The 15914-nt window shown below is 28.3% G+C and overlaps 2 protein-coding genes across 2 annotated transcripts; one reads left to right on the plus strand and one right to left on the minus strand.

The window, feature by feature from the left end:
- Nucleotides 1–385: 385 nt before the first annotated feature.
- LOC111040610 (leukotriene A-4 hydrolase) lies at nucleotides 386–4277 on the minus strand. The gene is made up of 13 exons (XM_022324554.1): nucleotides 3943–4277; nucleotides 2899–3014; nucleotides 2704–2837; nucleotides 2516–2627; nucleotides 2385–2453; nucleotides 2077–2298; nucleotides 1860–2000; nucleotides 1590–1796; nucleotides 1374–1515; nucleotides 1139–1310; nucleotides 843–1073; nucleotides 656–760; nucleotides 386–562 (listed from the first exon to the last, which is right to left on the minus strand). Exons 1-13 carry the CDS (start codon nucleotides 3995–3997, stop codon nucleotides 442–444), a joined length of 1827 nt encoding a protein of 608 aa, XP_022180246.1. The 5' UTR covers nucleotides 3998–4277; the 3' UTR covers nucleotides 386–441.
- Nucleotides 4278–4992: 715 nt separating this feature from the next.
- On the plus strand, nucleotides 4993–15914 carry LOC111040609 (transient receptor potential cation channel trpm). Its single transcript, XM_022324553.1, has 25 exons — nucleotides 4993–5195; nucleotides 5367–5407; nucleotides 5525–5633; nucleotides 6293–6375; nucleotides 6457–6631; nucleotides 6695–6908; nucleotides 6981–7274; nucleotides 7345–7501; nucleotides 7598–7745; nucleotides 7808–7991; nucleotides 8065–8195; nucleotides 8957–9084; nucleotides 9146–9329; nucleotides 10060–10249; nucleotides 10309–10520; nucleotides 10582–10767; nucleotides 10825–11046; nucleotides 11144–11301; nucleotides 11364–11554; nucleotides 11623–11804; nucleotides 11873–12058; nucleotides 13017–13373; nucleotides 13431–14062; nucleotides 14867–15095; nucleotides 15157–15914. Exons 3-25 carry the CDS (start codon nucleotides 5604–5606, stop codon nucleotides 15280–15282), a joined length of 4599 nt encoding a protein of 1532 aa, XP_022180245.1. The 5' UTR covers nucleotides 4993–5195; nucleotides 5367–5407; nucleotides 5525–5603; the 3' UTR covers nucleotides 15283–15914.

The raw sequence follows: 15914 nt of genomic DNA on the forward strand, positions 1-15914 counted from the left end.
CTACATAAAACAAAATATATATTTTTTTGTTTAGATCTATACTATGATTTCATCATTTAAATTTAAAATAATGCAATCCAGGGTTTCCTAAAATTGTACAGTTACCAGCAAATGATGATATTATAAAATACAGGAACATAATAGAATGTCAGAAGCAGTGAATGGTATAAATGTTTAGAGCGTTATAATACGTATGGAGTAGTACAAGGATTAATTTGTATATTTATAGAATTCAGATTTTTATTTTGGAAAATGGTGGCAAATTATTTATCAATGTAAAAATAATCTAATTTCATTGGTGTTATAAGTATTAAAATATATATTCCATAAAAATAAGATTTTATTAGTTTTTTTTAATGAATAAAATATGTCTGTTATTATTACATTTTGATTTAAATAATATCATGATAAAAAAATAATTTAACACAGATATTATTGATATTAATCTCTTAATTGTAGATCTTTAGCCACAGTGTGACGGCAAACATACATCATACCCATTTTATTATTTTCAAAATTTTCTATTGTTTTTGTACGTACTTCTTCCCAAGAGTAAAGATCCCTGAAAAAAACAATAGTAAAATAATAATTAGTAAACAAAATTAATACATTTTCTTAAACTGGTAATATTAAAATGGAATTTGAAAACTGATACCTATATAAAGGACGAACATATTTCATTCTTCCAGTAGTATTAATAAATTTAAATACCAGTTCTAATTGTTCAATCCACTTGAATTTCACACATGACCTAAGCCACCTGGTATAAACATACAGACGTATTATGATGCTTACACGTTTTATAAAATTGACAATAATAAATATTTTACTTAAGTTCTTACCTTAAAAGAATTTCACGGTTTCCATTATTGTTGAAATCATAAGCTTCTTGCATAGCCTTTATTTTTAACAAACTGAAGTTATTTGATTTCAAAACTAATGCTAAGAATTGTATAATTTGTGCTGTTTGAAATTTATCCAAGTCAGACTTCTTAAAACTATCACCAGAACCATTCCACTGTTCCCAGCGGTTAAACAGAGAGATGCATGCATCTTGATTACTTGTATCATACCTTTAAACATAATATCAATATTTAGTTTTAACACATTTTCCTAAGATATTAAGCTAAATAATTACGGAGGTATTATTGGAGGCATGCCACAAGTATACAGCCATAAATCCCAATCAATTTTTGAGGTGGCACTGTCTTCTTGGAAATAGGATAACAAATATGATTTAAAATCTTCTGTACCTACAGACTTATACTTGAATTTATCAATATAAGATTTGAAAAATATTTGGAATTTAGCTGTAAAATAATTTTTAAATAATGAGAAACCTGTGCAGTTAGTTCTTGATCAAACGGCCTTACCAGCTCCTAATAGTTTTTCTAAATAGAACAAGAATGTATGACCTTTTTCATAAGGACAAGTAGAAAATGCATCATCTGGATCAATACCACTTAAATCAACTACTAACTTAGTTAACGGATTTTGCGCACCTAAATTATCAACCTGCAATACTTATTGTGATTGTTATTATGATTTTTTTAGTAAAGTTAATCATAGAAGTATTAGTAAATATTTACAGATTGTTTGAGATCTTCAAGACCACCTAGTGCAGCAAATTCTCTAGAACTCTCGCCATTCAACAATCCATCTATTCTGCGTTCTACATAAACTGTAAATCCTTCATTCATCCAAAAATGTTCAAAATTACGATTCGTCACCAAGTTTCCAGTCCAACTATGTGCTATTTCATGAGCCACAACATTTACGAGACTTCTATCACCAGCCTATATCAGTAAACAATAAATACATTAAATGGTTATAGTTATATTTTATATTATCTAACTCACCAGTAATGTGGGAGTGACAAAAGTTAAACATGGATTTTCCATACCACCAAAAGGAAATGAAGGTGGCATAACAAGTAAGTCATAAATTTTCCAAACATATGGACCACACACACTTTCAGCAGTTTTTAATAGTTCAGGAGTCTAAAAATATCAACCAAATTGTATTATAAACATTTTTAGAGTAATAGAATATTAAAATGTTAATATTATATTATACTTGTTCAAATTCATATGCAGCTTTGTCAATTTCTTCAGGTTCAGACCAAACTTTTGATATAGGACTTAAAGTTTTACTGACCAGATTGCCAATAGCTAGGGCAATTAAATATGACTGCACTGGAACAGTTTGTTGGAATAAGAATGTGCGTGTTTCTCCTTGGTCAATTACTTCTAACGGGACTGCGCTCATTAATACTGTTAATGGTTTGGGAGCTGTAATCTGTAATTTATCCATAATTAAAACATCAATACGCTTAACTATATAAACATTTTTGTAAATTGTATAATTTTTAATAATAGACATACTTTTGCTGAATATGTAGATTTTGTTGATGGGGTATCTTGACAGGGTAGCATAGAGCGAGCATGGGCAGGCTAAACAATACACACCAATTTAATTAAGAAGAGTCTGTATTCATATAAGAAAATTGTCATACTTGACACTGGCTAAACAAATATGGATGGACTTTGCCCAGAGTTTGCTCAGGTGTAAGCCACTGTAAAGCAGTGGCAGTTTGTGATGTTTCATAAGTAATTCGTATGATGCTCCTTAAGTTTAAAAATTCAAAAATCAAAAACAAACAATGTTATTTAAAAATTAAATGCAAAAAAAAAGATTTCTTACTTTTTTTTGGATGGTATTTTTATTTCTAGTTTGGAACCGAACACTTCTAAGCGCTCCCCTATACTGTAATCCAACAATGTCCCATCATCTTTATTCTCAATACTTGACACATTCAAATCAATATTATCCAAAATCTAGAATTTAAATGTTTTCGTGAATTATTTTTAAATTATAAATTAATCATCTTTACCATACAATATGATCACAGCTCTCATCAATTTTAGTTATGCTCAAGTCAACAAATCCTTTAAGTTTTTCATTTTTAAAATCTGCAGCAAGTTCTATATCAATATGAGTTACAGCAACTTTTTCTAGAAAATAATTATAATTATATTTTATTATAAAACATAGTAGATACATCAATATTTTAAATGCCTGAGTTACAAACAAAGCAATTAATATACATTTTATAATTAAGTGATTCTCTAACTTTAAATACCAGTTATGAAAACTATTAATATTTTTATGATTCTATTTCTTCACATCTATGATATCACAAATGATAAAACATGAATTTTACGTATTTATAGTTAAAACATGCAAAATAAAATAACCACAGTTTACTTCAACATGATGCGATTAGTAGATATACTAAACAATAAAAGTAATCAGAAGGAACTAAAAAAAATGCCTTTGCATTTCAACCCAAATAATTCCTAGCCCTAATTATCAATTTCTCATAAATCTTAATAAAAAAATATTTGTAGAACAAAATGTATTATTATTTCTTAAAAAAATTTTAAAGCTTTTAAGTACTTAATGTTTTTGTTTTATTATTGGGAAAAAAAAGTATCTCAAAATATGTATTTTTTACATGAATAACTCAACTAGCAAAAATAAAAACAATTTCATAGATATTCAAATAATATTAAACAATCATAAATGGAAAGTATTATTTTGCAATATTGGTGTAGATTGTAGCAGAAGTTTTAAGAGGATAATATACCTGCATGTGTTGTCTCAGTCTTACTGACGCATAGTGTATCAAAATGTAGGTCCAGCAGTTCCAATTTCGTATTGTTAACCTAAATATTAGAGTGAGTTGACCTATTATCAAATATAAACTTAAGGATATTATTTATGTTTTCTAGAAGGTTTCTTACGATATTTTAATTTTTAAGTGAATTATGAGCATTTTCAAATAGTAAATTGGAACTGCTGGACATACATTTTGGTATACTATGTGTTAATAAGATGGAGACAACATATGTGAGTATGACGTCCTCTTAAATTACTTACCAGGTAGAGAATAAGATCCTGGGTCGTTAGGACTAAGTCGTTTTCCTGATGACATTTTTTAACCCTATATAGCTATATTATATTACTACTGAAAATGAAATTGATCAGAAATAATATAACCAAATGGTTTAGACTTTAAAACTCAAATTTAAATTGATATTATGTTATTATTGTTAGAGTTAAATTGAATGTGAACTGTTGTGAGGTTATGCAGTCAGATTTTGATACTTTCCACTTCAGCAGTTCAGAACTTTCAACTTAAATGAGTACATTACACCGACACTTGACGGAAATACAGAGTTGTATGTTCTCTTTATCAGATAATCTTAGTATCACACCACAACTACTGACTACCACCCACAGAATATAATACATATTAATATATACCACACCACCAAATACCACAACAACCTGTTGCGATAACATGTTATCACTTGTTGGTGAGTGGTACAAAAACCACAATAACCACGGACTGTTTCAATAACCATTAACTAGATTTTAGAACTGTTTTAACATCCCTATATGAACGTGTGTTATAAATTCAAGCGTATTAAGTTAGTCATATTAATAACATATTATATTGGTCCTTGATGAAAACCACCATGAAATTCCAACTATTCTATCCGAAGATTGTACACAATAATGGAGTGGTAGGCTTGTAAATGATAACAAATCCATTCCCTCTACACGGTTGAATATGGGAAATTTTCAAATGCACATAGCCCAACTTGCTTTAATATTAAAATATTTAGCCCATGGATGGCCTATTGAGGCCCTAGGATAATATTTCATTTATATTACAAATGTCTGTTAAATACTTAAATAAATTATCCCGAACGTTACATGCGTTATGACATTTATATGATCAATGTTGTACGATTGAAGGACGGAGACAAAGCTGCGGCTTGCGATTATGCGTCATAGGTACATCTATTCCGTGGTATGACGTCCCCTTCAGCATGCTAATATGCGAATTTGCAGAGTATAAATATATTTTTCATAGTAAATATTTCTTAAATGTTTATTAGCGCTATCTATAAACAAATTATTGTACTAAATGGTACAGGTTCCCATTTCAGTCGTCGACTATCTAGTATCTACCTATCATCCATGAATGCTCAATGGTCAAATCTAAATCAAATGGTTGTGACAATGGGTTAAAAATTAGGCTCAGAATTTAAATTGTTTTATCTAAATTTCTTAAATATTTTCGAATCAATTATTTCAGAAACTTCCAAAATGTAAATGTAAAGGTAAGTGACGGTTATTGGTTTCAATATTGTGTTACACTATTAAATGTAAGATTATTTTTTGTAATTCACCTGACAACGTCGGCTTGACAATTGTAGTAACATTATACTATTTAATGCTATTGTTTAATGCATGGTAATTAACCACTAATTTGTATAATTTATTTTTCATAGTGTTCAGTGTTGTAGCCATCCAGAGGACCAGATTAAATTTGGTATGTGGGGTTAAAATGTATTAATTATTCAATGTGCCTACCTATTTAAATTATATAATAATTAACCATTGGGCATACAATGTCATGAGTTTACTATAAAAATGTCTTCCTTTTCAGATTCATTGGCCGACAATGGTAGAAACTTTAAATTCTGCATGTTATAACCTTAACAAACAAAGAGCAACTAAGTGTCAGTATGATTTCAAAAATAAACAAATCCAAAAAAGTATGTAAATTATTTGTTATTAAATATGTATATATATTATTTATTGTATAGAAATTATTAGAAAATTATTATAGGTACTATTGCAAAAAATATGTTTACACATTTTTGTATTTTAGCTAGCATATAACACATTTTACATAATATATTATATCACATTTATTTGCATTTACAACTTATCTTATCTTTTATATTATACTCAAGTATTTTATTATTAGTCTTATTTTAAAGAAAAAATATATATATTAGGTTTAGTTACATAATTCTAATTACTAATTAATATATATTTTGTTTTCTTAGAAATTATATTTTGTAATGTATTTCTGTATTTATTAGCTTTGAGTATAAACCATTTATAAGACTTATTACCTATAATTTCATTTGAATTAAATAGGTATCATTAATATTAGTCATTTAATAATTGATATCCAATTATTTACCTTTTACAAATATTTGCCTGCAGAACAACTTATAACATATAATTATTTTAATTGTTTATTTTTCAAATTGTTACATTTATTTGTCCAAAAATAGATTTTTTTTGTTTTAGAAAATGATTTAATAATAAATCATCATTATTAGGTAATAAGTTAATTTTATAAATAAATAAGTTCTCAATTAAAATATCTTTGTACCTTATTAGAATTGTATTTAATTTTTAGAGGCAAGCTCGGAGTTGGGTTGAAGCATTATTTCAAAAAAGAGATTGTGTAACTTTTATTCCATCCAACACCGATAAGACTAGGTAATTTTTTTTACCAATAATTAATATATAATATTTATTGTTATTGATTCTAATAATTTTAAATAAAAATATGCATAATAGATGCAGTTGTGGGCTATCATTAACATTTCACTGTGGCGGAGGAAGTGGCTCTGTTCAGTTAGACCCTGATAATCCTAATGAAGTATGGTCTTCGTTAAAACATACCGTAGTTTCAGCAACAGATGCCTATGGAACTATTGAGTTTCAAGGTGGCCCACATCCTACAAAAGCACAGGTAAACTATAACACATAAACATGGAAAATAAAACATAGATGATGGTTAAGAATTGTTTCATAGTATGTTAGATTGTCACACGACACTAGACCAGAAACTATACTGAACTTATTTAATCGAGAATGGGGTCTAGAACTACCGAAATTATTAATAACTATTCAAGGAGGAAAAGCCAATTTCGAAATACAGCCCAAATTGAAGAAGGTATTACGTAAAGGATTATTAAAAGCAGCTAAAACAACTGGTGCTTGGGTATTTACTGGAGGAACAAATACTGGTAATTTTGAAATATTTTCTTTTTAATAAATTACATTTTTGGTATATTTTATAAATATAATTGTATATCTAGGTGTTACTCGTCAAGTGGGAGATGCACTTTTGCTCGATTCACAACGCCCGGGTAGAGTTGTATCTATAGGCATAGCGCCGTGGGGTATTATTGAAAACAACCATGAACTTATTGGTCATAATAAGGATGTTCCCTACCATTCTATATCATCACCTAGATCTAAATTAGCTGTCTTGAATAATAGACATACATATTTCCTTTTGGTGGATGATGGCACATCAGGACGTTATGGAGCAGAAATTGAATTACGTAAAAAATTGGAAAAATACATTTCAATTCAAAAACTTCATCCAAGTACTTCTATCATTTTTAAATGACTTCAGGATAGAACAATATTTTAAGGTTTTTATTTTACTTTTTACAGGTGCACATTATAGTACTCCTGTCGTTTGTCTTGTGATTGAAGGAGGTACTCATACAATAAGAGCCGTGTTAGAATATGTTACAGATACTCCTCCAGTACCAGTGGTTATATGTGATGGTTCAGGCAGAGCAGCTGATCTATTAGCTTTCACACACAGGTAAAAACTTATCATAGCTTGAAACCTATCTATTTGCTTTTTAAGTATTAGTAATTAGATAAAAATGAAAAAGGTGGCCTATACCTTTTGAATCAGATATGCAGTGGACAGTGGCGGACAAACTGTTTTAGAAAATATGAAAGAATATCTATTAAATACCATACAAATTACATTTGAAGTTGGGCAAGAGAAAGCTGAACGTTTATATGAAGAACTCATTGAGTGTACACGGCATAAAAATATGGTACTAATAAAATTATAATTTATTCAAAGTTATGAAATTTATTTTGGTTCTTGGAAATATAGATCACTGTTTTCCGAATGAGTGATGGACAAGAAAAGTCACAGGAATTAGATCAAACTATATTAACTGCGTTATTTAAAAGTCAACATTTATCTCCATCAGAACAGTTAAGTTTGGCATTGACTTGGAATCGTGTAGACATAGCTAGATCTGAAATATTTGTTTATGGACAAGAATGGCCAGAAGGTAAGTCTTTAAATGTTTAATATCTAATTTAATTTAGAATTAGATAGTAAATATGGATGTTATTTCTTTGTAGGCGCCTTAGAAGAATCTATGATGCAAGCTTTAGAACATGACCGGATTGATTTTGTAAAATTGTTGTTAGAAAATGGTGTTAGTATGAAGAAATTTTTATCTATTTCTAGGCTTGAAGAATTATACAACACTGTAAGTTACATTGTATATATTGCATGCATTTACTAAAAATAACTTTGTTTCTTAGATAAATGTATGATTATTAATTTCAATATTTGTATTTGAAATTTAAAATTAAAATATCCCCATAAAAAAAAAATATGTTATTTTACTTTATTAAGAAAACAATCTTAGTAGTTATTTTGATATATGTATCTAAATTAATTAATAAAGAAAATAACATATTTTTAAAGGTAATTTTAAGTTTTATCATACAGAGTGGCCCACTGTGATTTCTGTTGTCCTGCCTATGCTTTTTAAATGAGAAAAAAGTAAAACAGAGTTAACCACCTGTATAAAAAACAAAATCTGTATTTACATTAACTCAGTGGCTCTAGTGTAAACATCAAAAGTAATTTGTTATATACCAGTAGTTTACTAATTTAAAGTAATTTGTATGCACAAAATAAATTATCAATGCCAAATTAAGTAAATTACCTCAATAATAGTTATTTTAATTTAGTTTTATAGCGGTTGTATCATGTCTGTTAAATATTTAAATACTGAATAGTGATAGTTTAATGTTACTTTAAACTATCTATTTTATGTAAAAGTATTTAATTTATTTTATCCCAAAATAATAAAGCATGATGGTGAACTAGATAATGTAGTGATAAAATAAACATATATTATATTTGATATTTATAAATAATGTATATATTTAGTTATAAATTATCAATAAATATGAATACACATTTACAATTTTAAACACTCTTATCGATTTTTTTTTTCAGAAACAAGGACCAACAAATACATTAGGATATATATTACGGGATGTTCGACCTCATATCCCTCAAGGTTATATGTATACATTGCATGACATTGGATTAGTAATTAATAAATTAATGGGTGGTGCATACAGGTAGAATTGAAATGTTATTTTCATTGTTATATTTAGTTTTTGATTTACATTCTTTAAATAGAGCTCAATACACCAGACGTAAATTTCGTACAATGTATGCCCAAACACGCCGTTTGAACAATACGCACAGAAACAGTGCTTCATTTACGCGTTACTATGGAAACAATTTAACATTGGGTGTTTTAGCCGATTCTGAACATTCTGAAGAGGAATCTCTTTTTGAATATCCATTTAATGAGTTATTAGTACGTAAATTATTGTTCACTTGTTATTTATTATAGATATCCTTACACTTTATTTCTTAACCAAAATATACCTAAGAGAATCTTAAGTATTATTTTCTGGTTCTTGTAAAAAAACATGTTAATTTGTTGTTTGAATGATGGTTTTGGGTTAAAATTTATTTAAAGAATAAGATTTAACAAAAAGTTTTTAAAAACATACAGATAAACATTTATTTTAGATTTTTTTAATTTTAATAAAATATATGCATATTGGACTAGCAAAGGACAAATTATTAAAATATACTCATTGAGTATAAATACCGTTTGGGTACCTTATTACTCAAATAATGTATTTGGATTATTGATTACTAATTTAACCAAGAGATTAAGAGTTCTAATTCTGGTGTAACCTACATTAGTTATTTGTTCATATGAATATTTCTTGTCAACGTTTCATCTGGAAAACGTCAGTCATTCTTTCAATAATATACATAGTACACATTTTGGAATAGGTTACTTGTTTATTGTTCAAAAAATATATTTTAATACTCTCAATCTCGTATCATTGTCATATATTAATTATTTGTTCTAAGATTAATAGCTTTTAGAAATATGACTGAGTTTTATCTGGAGCTCTTCAGATTACAATTGATTTGTTTCTGAGAATTACATCACAAATTCTAATGAGTAGATTTCTACTTCTCTGAAATATTTTCTACATAAAATGTGTCTGGTTTTTTATTTTTTTTAGATTTGGACTGTGTTAACCAAGCGCCAAGAGATGGCATTATTAATGTGGCAGCATGGAGAAGAAGCATTAGTTAAATCACTTGCTGCCTGTAAGCTTTATAAAGCCATGGCACATGAAGCAGCAGAAGATGATTTAGAGACAGAAATCTATGATGAATTACGAAATTATGCCAAAGTGTTTGAAGATATCTGTATGTACCAATGGATATAAATTAAATACAAATAATAATATGATAAAATATGGCTTTAGCACTTGAGTTATTGGATTATTGCTATCGTCAAGATGATGACCAAGCCCAACAAATGCTGACGGTTGAGCTGCAAAATTGGAGTGGTCAAACTTGTCTTAGCTTGGCCGTGGCTGCAAATCATAGAGCTTTGCTTGCTCACCCTTGTAGCCAAATTATACTTGCTGATCTATGGATGGGAGGTCTAAGAACGAGAAAAAATACCAACATCAGAGTATTAACAATATTAATGCTAAATTATGGATACATTGTTCTTAAAAAATGTTTGATTATAGATTTTATTAGGATTGCTATTTCCACCATATATATCTAGGCTGGAATTTAAGTCTCGAAAAGAATTACAGTCAATGCCACAAACTGAAGAAGAACATTTGTACGGGTTGGAATTAGAAGAAGAAAATGAAAGTGTGGAAGGAGGTGTACATCGGTCACACTTAAATCTTGTGGAGACAAATTTAGATGTATGAATTAAAATGTAATTTTGTTATAATGTTTACTCATATATAATACAATTTAAGGGTGCATCATCAGTCAAAGATAATGAAACCGCTGAAAATGGTACAATGTTGCCAAGTGCTTCAATAGGAGGTACAATTAAACATTCTGATTATGAACATAAATGCGTAACTCCATCATACGAATATAGTGCTTATGATTTAAAGAGGCAGAGACCATTGCCTTTGCGACACAAGATCATCGAATTTTACACTGCACCAATAACAAAGTTTTTAGCAAATTCTGTTAGTATTACAAAAATATTGCACAATGATAAAATTTATCATTTTAGTATGTAATTAATTCATTTTTTATGATAATCAAATGTACTTAATTTTACAGGCTGCATATTTTGTATTTTTGGTTCTTTTCACATATGTGGTACTTGTCCGTATGGAACAAAATCCATCTTGGCAAGAATTGTATGTAATTGCTTATATATGTACATTTGGTTGTGAAAAAATTAGGGAAATTGTTTCTTCTGAACCTACTAGCATTAGGTAAAATTAGAAATTAAGTTTACAACATTTGTACTAGAACTTAATTTAATCATTTTTTTTAGCGATAAATTTTCTGTTTGGGCTTGGAATATGTGGAATCCATGTGACGCTGCAGCAATTATTTTTTTCCTAACCGGACTTTGTTTAAGGTTACAACCATCATCGCAGGCCATTGGAAGAGTTATGTTCTGTACAGATATTATTTATTGGTATTTGCGAATTCTAAATATACTTGGTGTTAATAAATATCTTGGTTAGTAATTATGAAATAGTTTTAAAATCCTAATATTATTAATACATGGATATTTCTTTGTCCATCAGGACCACTAGTTACAATGATGGGTAAAATGATAAAAAATATGCTCTACTTTGTAGTACTTTTACTTGTAGTACTTATGAGTTTTGGAGTAAGCAGGCGGTCAATTTTGTACCCTGACTCTGATCCTGAATGGATTTTAATCCGTGAAATATTTTTACAACCATATTTTATGTTATACGGAGAGGTAATTATAAACAATTTACTTAAAATTGATATGGACGCTTTTACAATTTATAATATAATATTATTTAGGTGTATGCTGATCAAATATATCCAGGGTGTGATGAATCAGCTGGCATGCCAAACTGTCAAACTGGTAGATGGGTTACACCATTAGTAATGGCTATGTACTTATTAGTTGCTAATATTTTACTTATTAATCTTTTGATTGCGGTTTTCAACAACATTTTTAATGATATCAATGCTATATCTCATCAGGTAATTATTAAACAATAATAAGTATTTTAAGAATTGGTTTCAACGAGTTCTAAGGGTCAGCAAGTTTTTTCTTTGTTACTTATAGCTCATTGTATGTAGTTACAACAATTGCTATTATAAATGGAAAACGATATATCACTAAAAAAAATTTGCCAATACTAAAAAACCATATCTAAACTAACAATGCAATATCTTAGGGAAGTTTTCATTTTTACTTACAATTCTCTTATCATTATAAACTTGATAACACCAGAACTCGTAGAAATATGTCTATAAATTCTAGGTATTAGATATTAGGTAGGTACACAATATAGTATCATATGTAAATAATTATATGCGTTCATATCCACACAATTAAAAAAAACTATTTTCTCTTCTGAGTTGTGATATTATGTGCAGATTCATTCTGATTTCTGTGAAGTTCCCATACATTTTTTGGAGATATATTAAAGCAAAGTCCACAAGTAACATGGTGAAGTGTTACTAGTAACCATCGATATTTCAGTTTTTCCTTACAATTAATATGAGTGAAAACTGAAAAAGTTTAATTTAAAACATAAAGTTTAATTTGTTTTTTAATTGTTTATAAAAATAATGAAATAATAGAATTTGAATATGTTTACAAAAACATTGTAATAATAAAAAATTTTAAAAAAATTCTGAATTCTTGAATTAATTAGTGTAGACAAAGAACATAAATTGATTCACTAAACTACATTAAACACAAATTACTGGATTAAAAATAAAATATAAGAGGGTAGAGATGAACATACGTCATACATATGCAATATTTATTGACTTACCTATTGTATCTGTTTGGTTTCCGACCAAGTACTTAAGTGTGCGTATTTGTGTATGGATCTAATGATTATATATGGATGCTCTTAAAATATTATTCTTAAACCTTTTTATTTAGAACCTTGTTTGATGAATAATGTAAGAAACAATACTGTTTTAGGTATGGATGTTCCAGAGATTTACAGTTGTTATGGAGTATGAACAAAAGCCATCACTTCCTCCGCCTTTAATTTTTTTTTGCCATGTTTTCCTATTAGCAAAGTATCTTTGTCGCAAAATTCAAGGTATTCAAGAGACTTATGACAATGGTTTAAAATTATTTTTGGGTAATGAGGAATTAGAACAGCTATACGATTTTGAAGAGGAGTGTGTTGAAGGATATTTTCGTGAAAAAGATTACAAAGTACAAATGTCTATGGAAGAAAGAATTAAGATGTCTTTAGAAAAAACTGAAAACATACAACAAAAAGTTGATGATATTAACCAGAAGGAAAACTCACAAAACTCATCAGTACAAGTATGATATATTTTTAATTATAATTTATAAATGTATTAATAATTTTAATAATTTTAGGCTCTAGAATTTCGACTTCATAAAATAGAAGACTTAATGGACCAAACATTGTCCACTTTAGGTGTAATACATCGATTCATGGCAACACAAAATGGTGACCAAGATAGTGGTAGTAGTAGCGACAATGCTCAAAAAAGGAGTAATTCTTATGAACCAGATTTTGATTCTGATCCAAAAATTCTTCCTGTAACTGGTAGAACAAGATGTATTAGCGAACGATCAGATTTATTATCAGATATTTCAGATGCATTACCATCTGCATATCGTAGAAAAAAAAAGTATTCATTTCATGAGAAACGTCCACCAAATTTTTCTGATAGCAACTTTTTATTGTCACAATTTGATGGTGTTCCATCATTTAATGATAAACCTGGTATAGAACTGTACAATTATGAATGCCGCCGGATGTCAGTTAATTCGGCAAGAACAGTGGATAGAAAATTTGATACTGAAAGTACTTTATCGCCAGATTTTAACGGTAAAGAAGTGGATGATATTGATAGTGGCGATATTGATTACAAATGTGATAGTGGTGATCAAGCTATTGCTAGATCAAGTATAGATCGAACAATCTGGGTAGAGCCACTCATCAAAGTGTTTCCTCCAACACCTAACAGACAAGTTTATTCTAGGTAAATTTTGTGTATAATTTTAAGTTTTTATTTATATTTAAAATTAAAACTCGGTCTAAACTTAAAGGAATGGTAATGAAATCATTATAAAATCAAATTATTATTATTTATTTTTTTTTTAAGCTTAGGCAACTGAGGCCATTAGCTGTTGGTTGTGGAACACGTGTGTGTTTGTTTGCCAGAATTTCTAGTGGGCTCCCTTAGGTTTCTGGCATGCTCGGGTGGAGGATGACGCGTTGCAACCGACCAAATTATTATTGTTTAATGGAAATCATAATTTTATTTGAATTTTATCATTAAAAAAAAAAAAAGTACTAGTCGAATATGAATTGAATCGTCTTTAATTATCTCAAAAATAATAAGAAAACAATCAATATTGTGTATAATTTGATGATTATGGCTTTTAAATTTAATATAACAATACATTTGTAACAATGGATGATTTAATTCCAATATATAATTTCAAAATAATGAATAAAAAATGTTTTGCAGATTCTCAATTTAAACTATAATTTGTTTTAGAATTTTACATTTAACATTTAAATAATTATTTAAATTTTAATTAATATGTGTCAAAAATAATTAAAATTAATGTTTGTCAAAAAATAATTTAATTGTCTTCATTAATAAGAACTTTAGCACCTTTTTATACGTATAGTATTGCAGTTAGGACTCTACAGTATTTTTTTTATAGGATGTAGGGACATAGTTATTTTCCAATGATAAAATATATTTGAATCAAATCTTGCAGAATGGTGAATTATAAACTCCAAGTGGCTTTATTAGTTGTTTTTGTTTGTGCAGCTTATTATCTCCACACTGTGACCTTTCACCGAATCGAGGGAATACCCCTGTACCCCGGACCAGGCATGCATCGGAGATGTCAAACCCAGAAATTGCTAGATACCTGGAAAAAGAACATCTTAGAGATGCAGAGGAAAATGATTACCATCTGATGGAAGGCTTGATAAAACAACATAAAAAGAAGACTTCAAATACAATTGACATACCTATCAATGCCCACAATAATCACGTAAGTAATATTTTATATTGCTTTAGTATGTTAACAGCAATAAAATTTTACATAATTTCAGATGATCCGTCTACGAACAAGTACAGATATAGATCCAAATGAACCACTTTCCAACACTACAAATACGACGGAAAGCTCAACATCCTATAATGCGCTCAATAGCATGTCTTCCAAAAATTATGATTAAACCAAATATTATGTTTAAATCAAATAGCGAGTAGAAAATTTTTTTTAATTAATTATTCTATTATCAATTTTATTTATTTGGGCTCTGATTCAAATATTTTAGTGTACTTAAATTGGGCAAATCTATTGTATTCTTACTCTTATTTTTTTTCTTCTTTATAAAAATTGTAATATGTTTACAAATAGTTAGTTACCTGCCTATTCCGCATTTGTTTTTTTTTTTTAAGGACAGTTTAAAAAGTTGTAAACAACATTTAATTTTAGTATACATTTTTCTATGCACAGTCTATGTTAAAACATTAAAATATGTTATATATTTAAATGTAGGCCATTTTACCTAAATAATTTTAGTTTATTAAAATATTGTTTTATGGTCACGACCAATAACATTTATTGCTGTTTTTTCTTTTGTCTTTTTGTTGGATTAATTTGACTTCAAAAATTTTCTATAGGACCTATTTATTTTTAGAAAAAATGATTGAATGTCATTCATAGGAATGTAGATAGGATACAATTATACATTAATGCCCTTATAATATTCCATTGAAGTTATGTATTGGATTTACAATTATTATTCATTACTCTATGTATAAGTTTTGGATTCTGATCAGAGTGATGAATGTTTTGATTTTA

Source organism: Myzus persicae, unplaced genomic scaffold (genome assembly GCF_001856785.1).
Source record: "Myzus persicae strain clone G006 unplaced genomic scaffold, MPER_G0061.0, whole genome shotgun sequence".
In the NCBI taxonomy this organism is placed as follows: Eukaryota; Metazoa; Arthropoda; class Insecta; order Hemiptera; family Aphididae; genus Myzus; species Myzus persicae.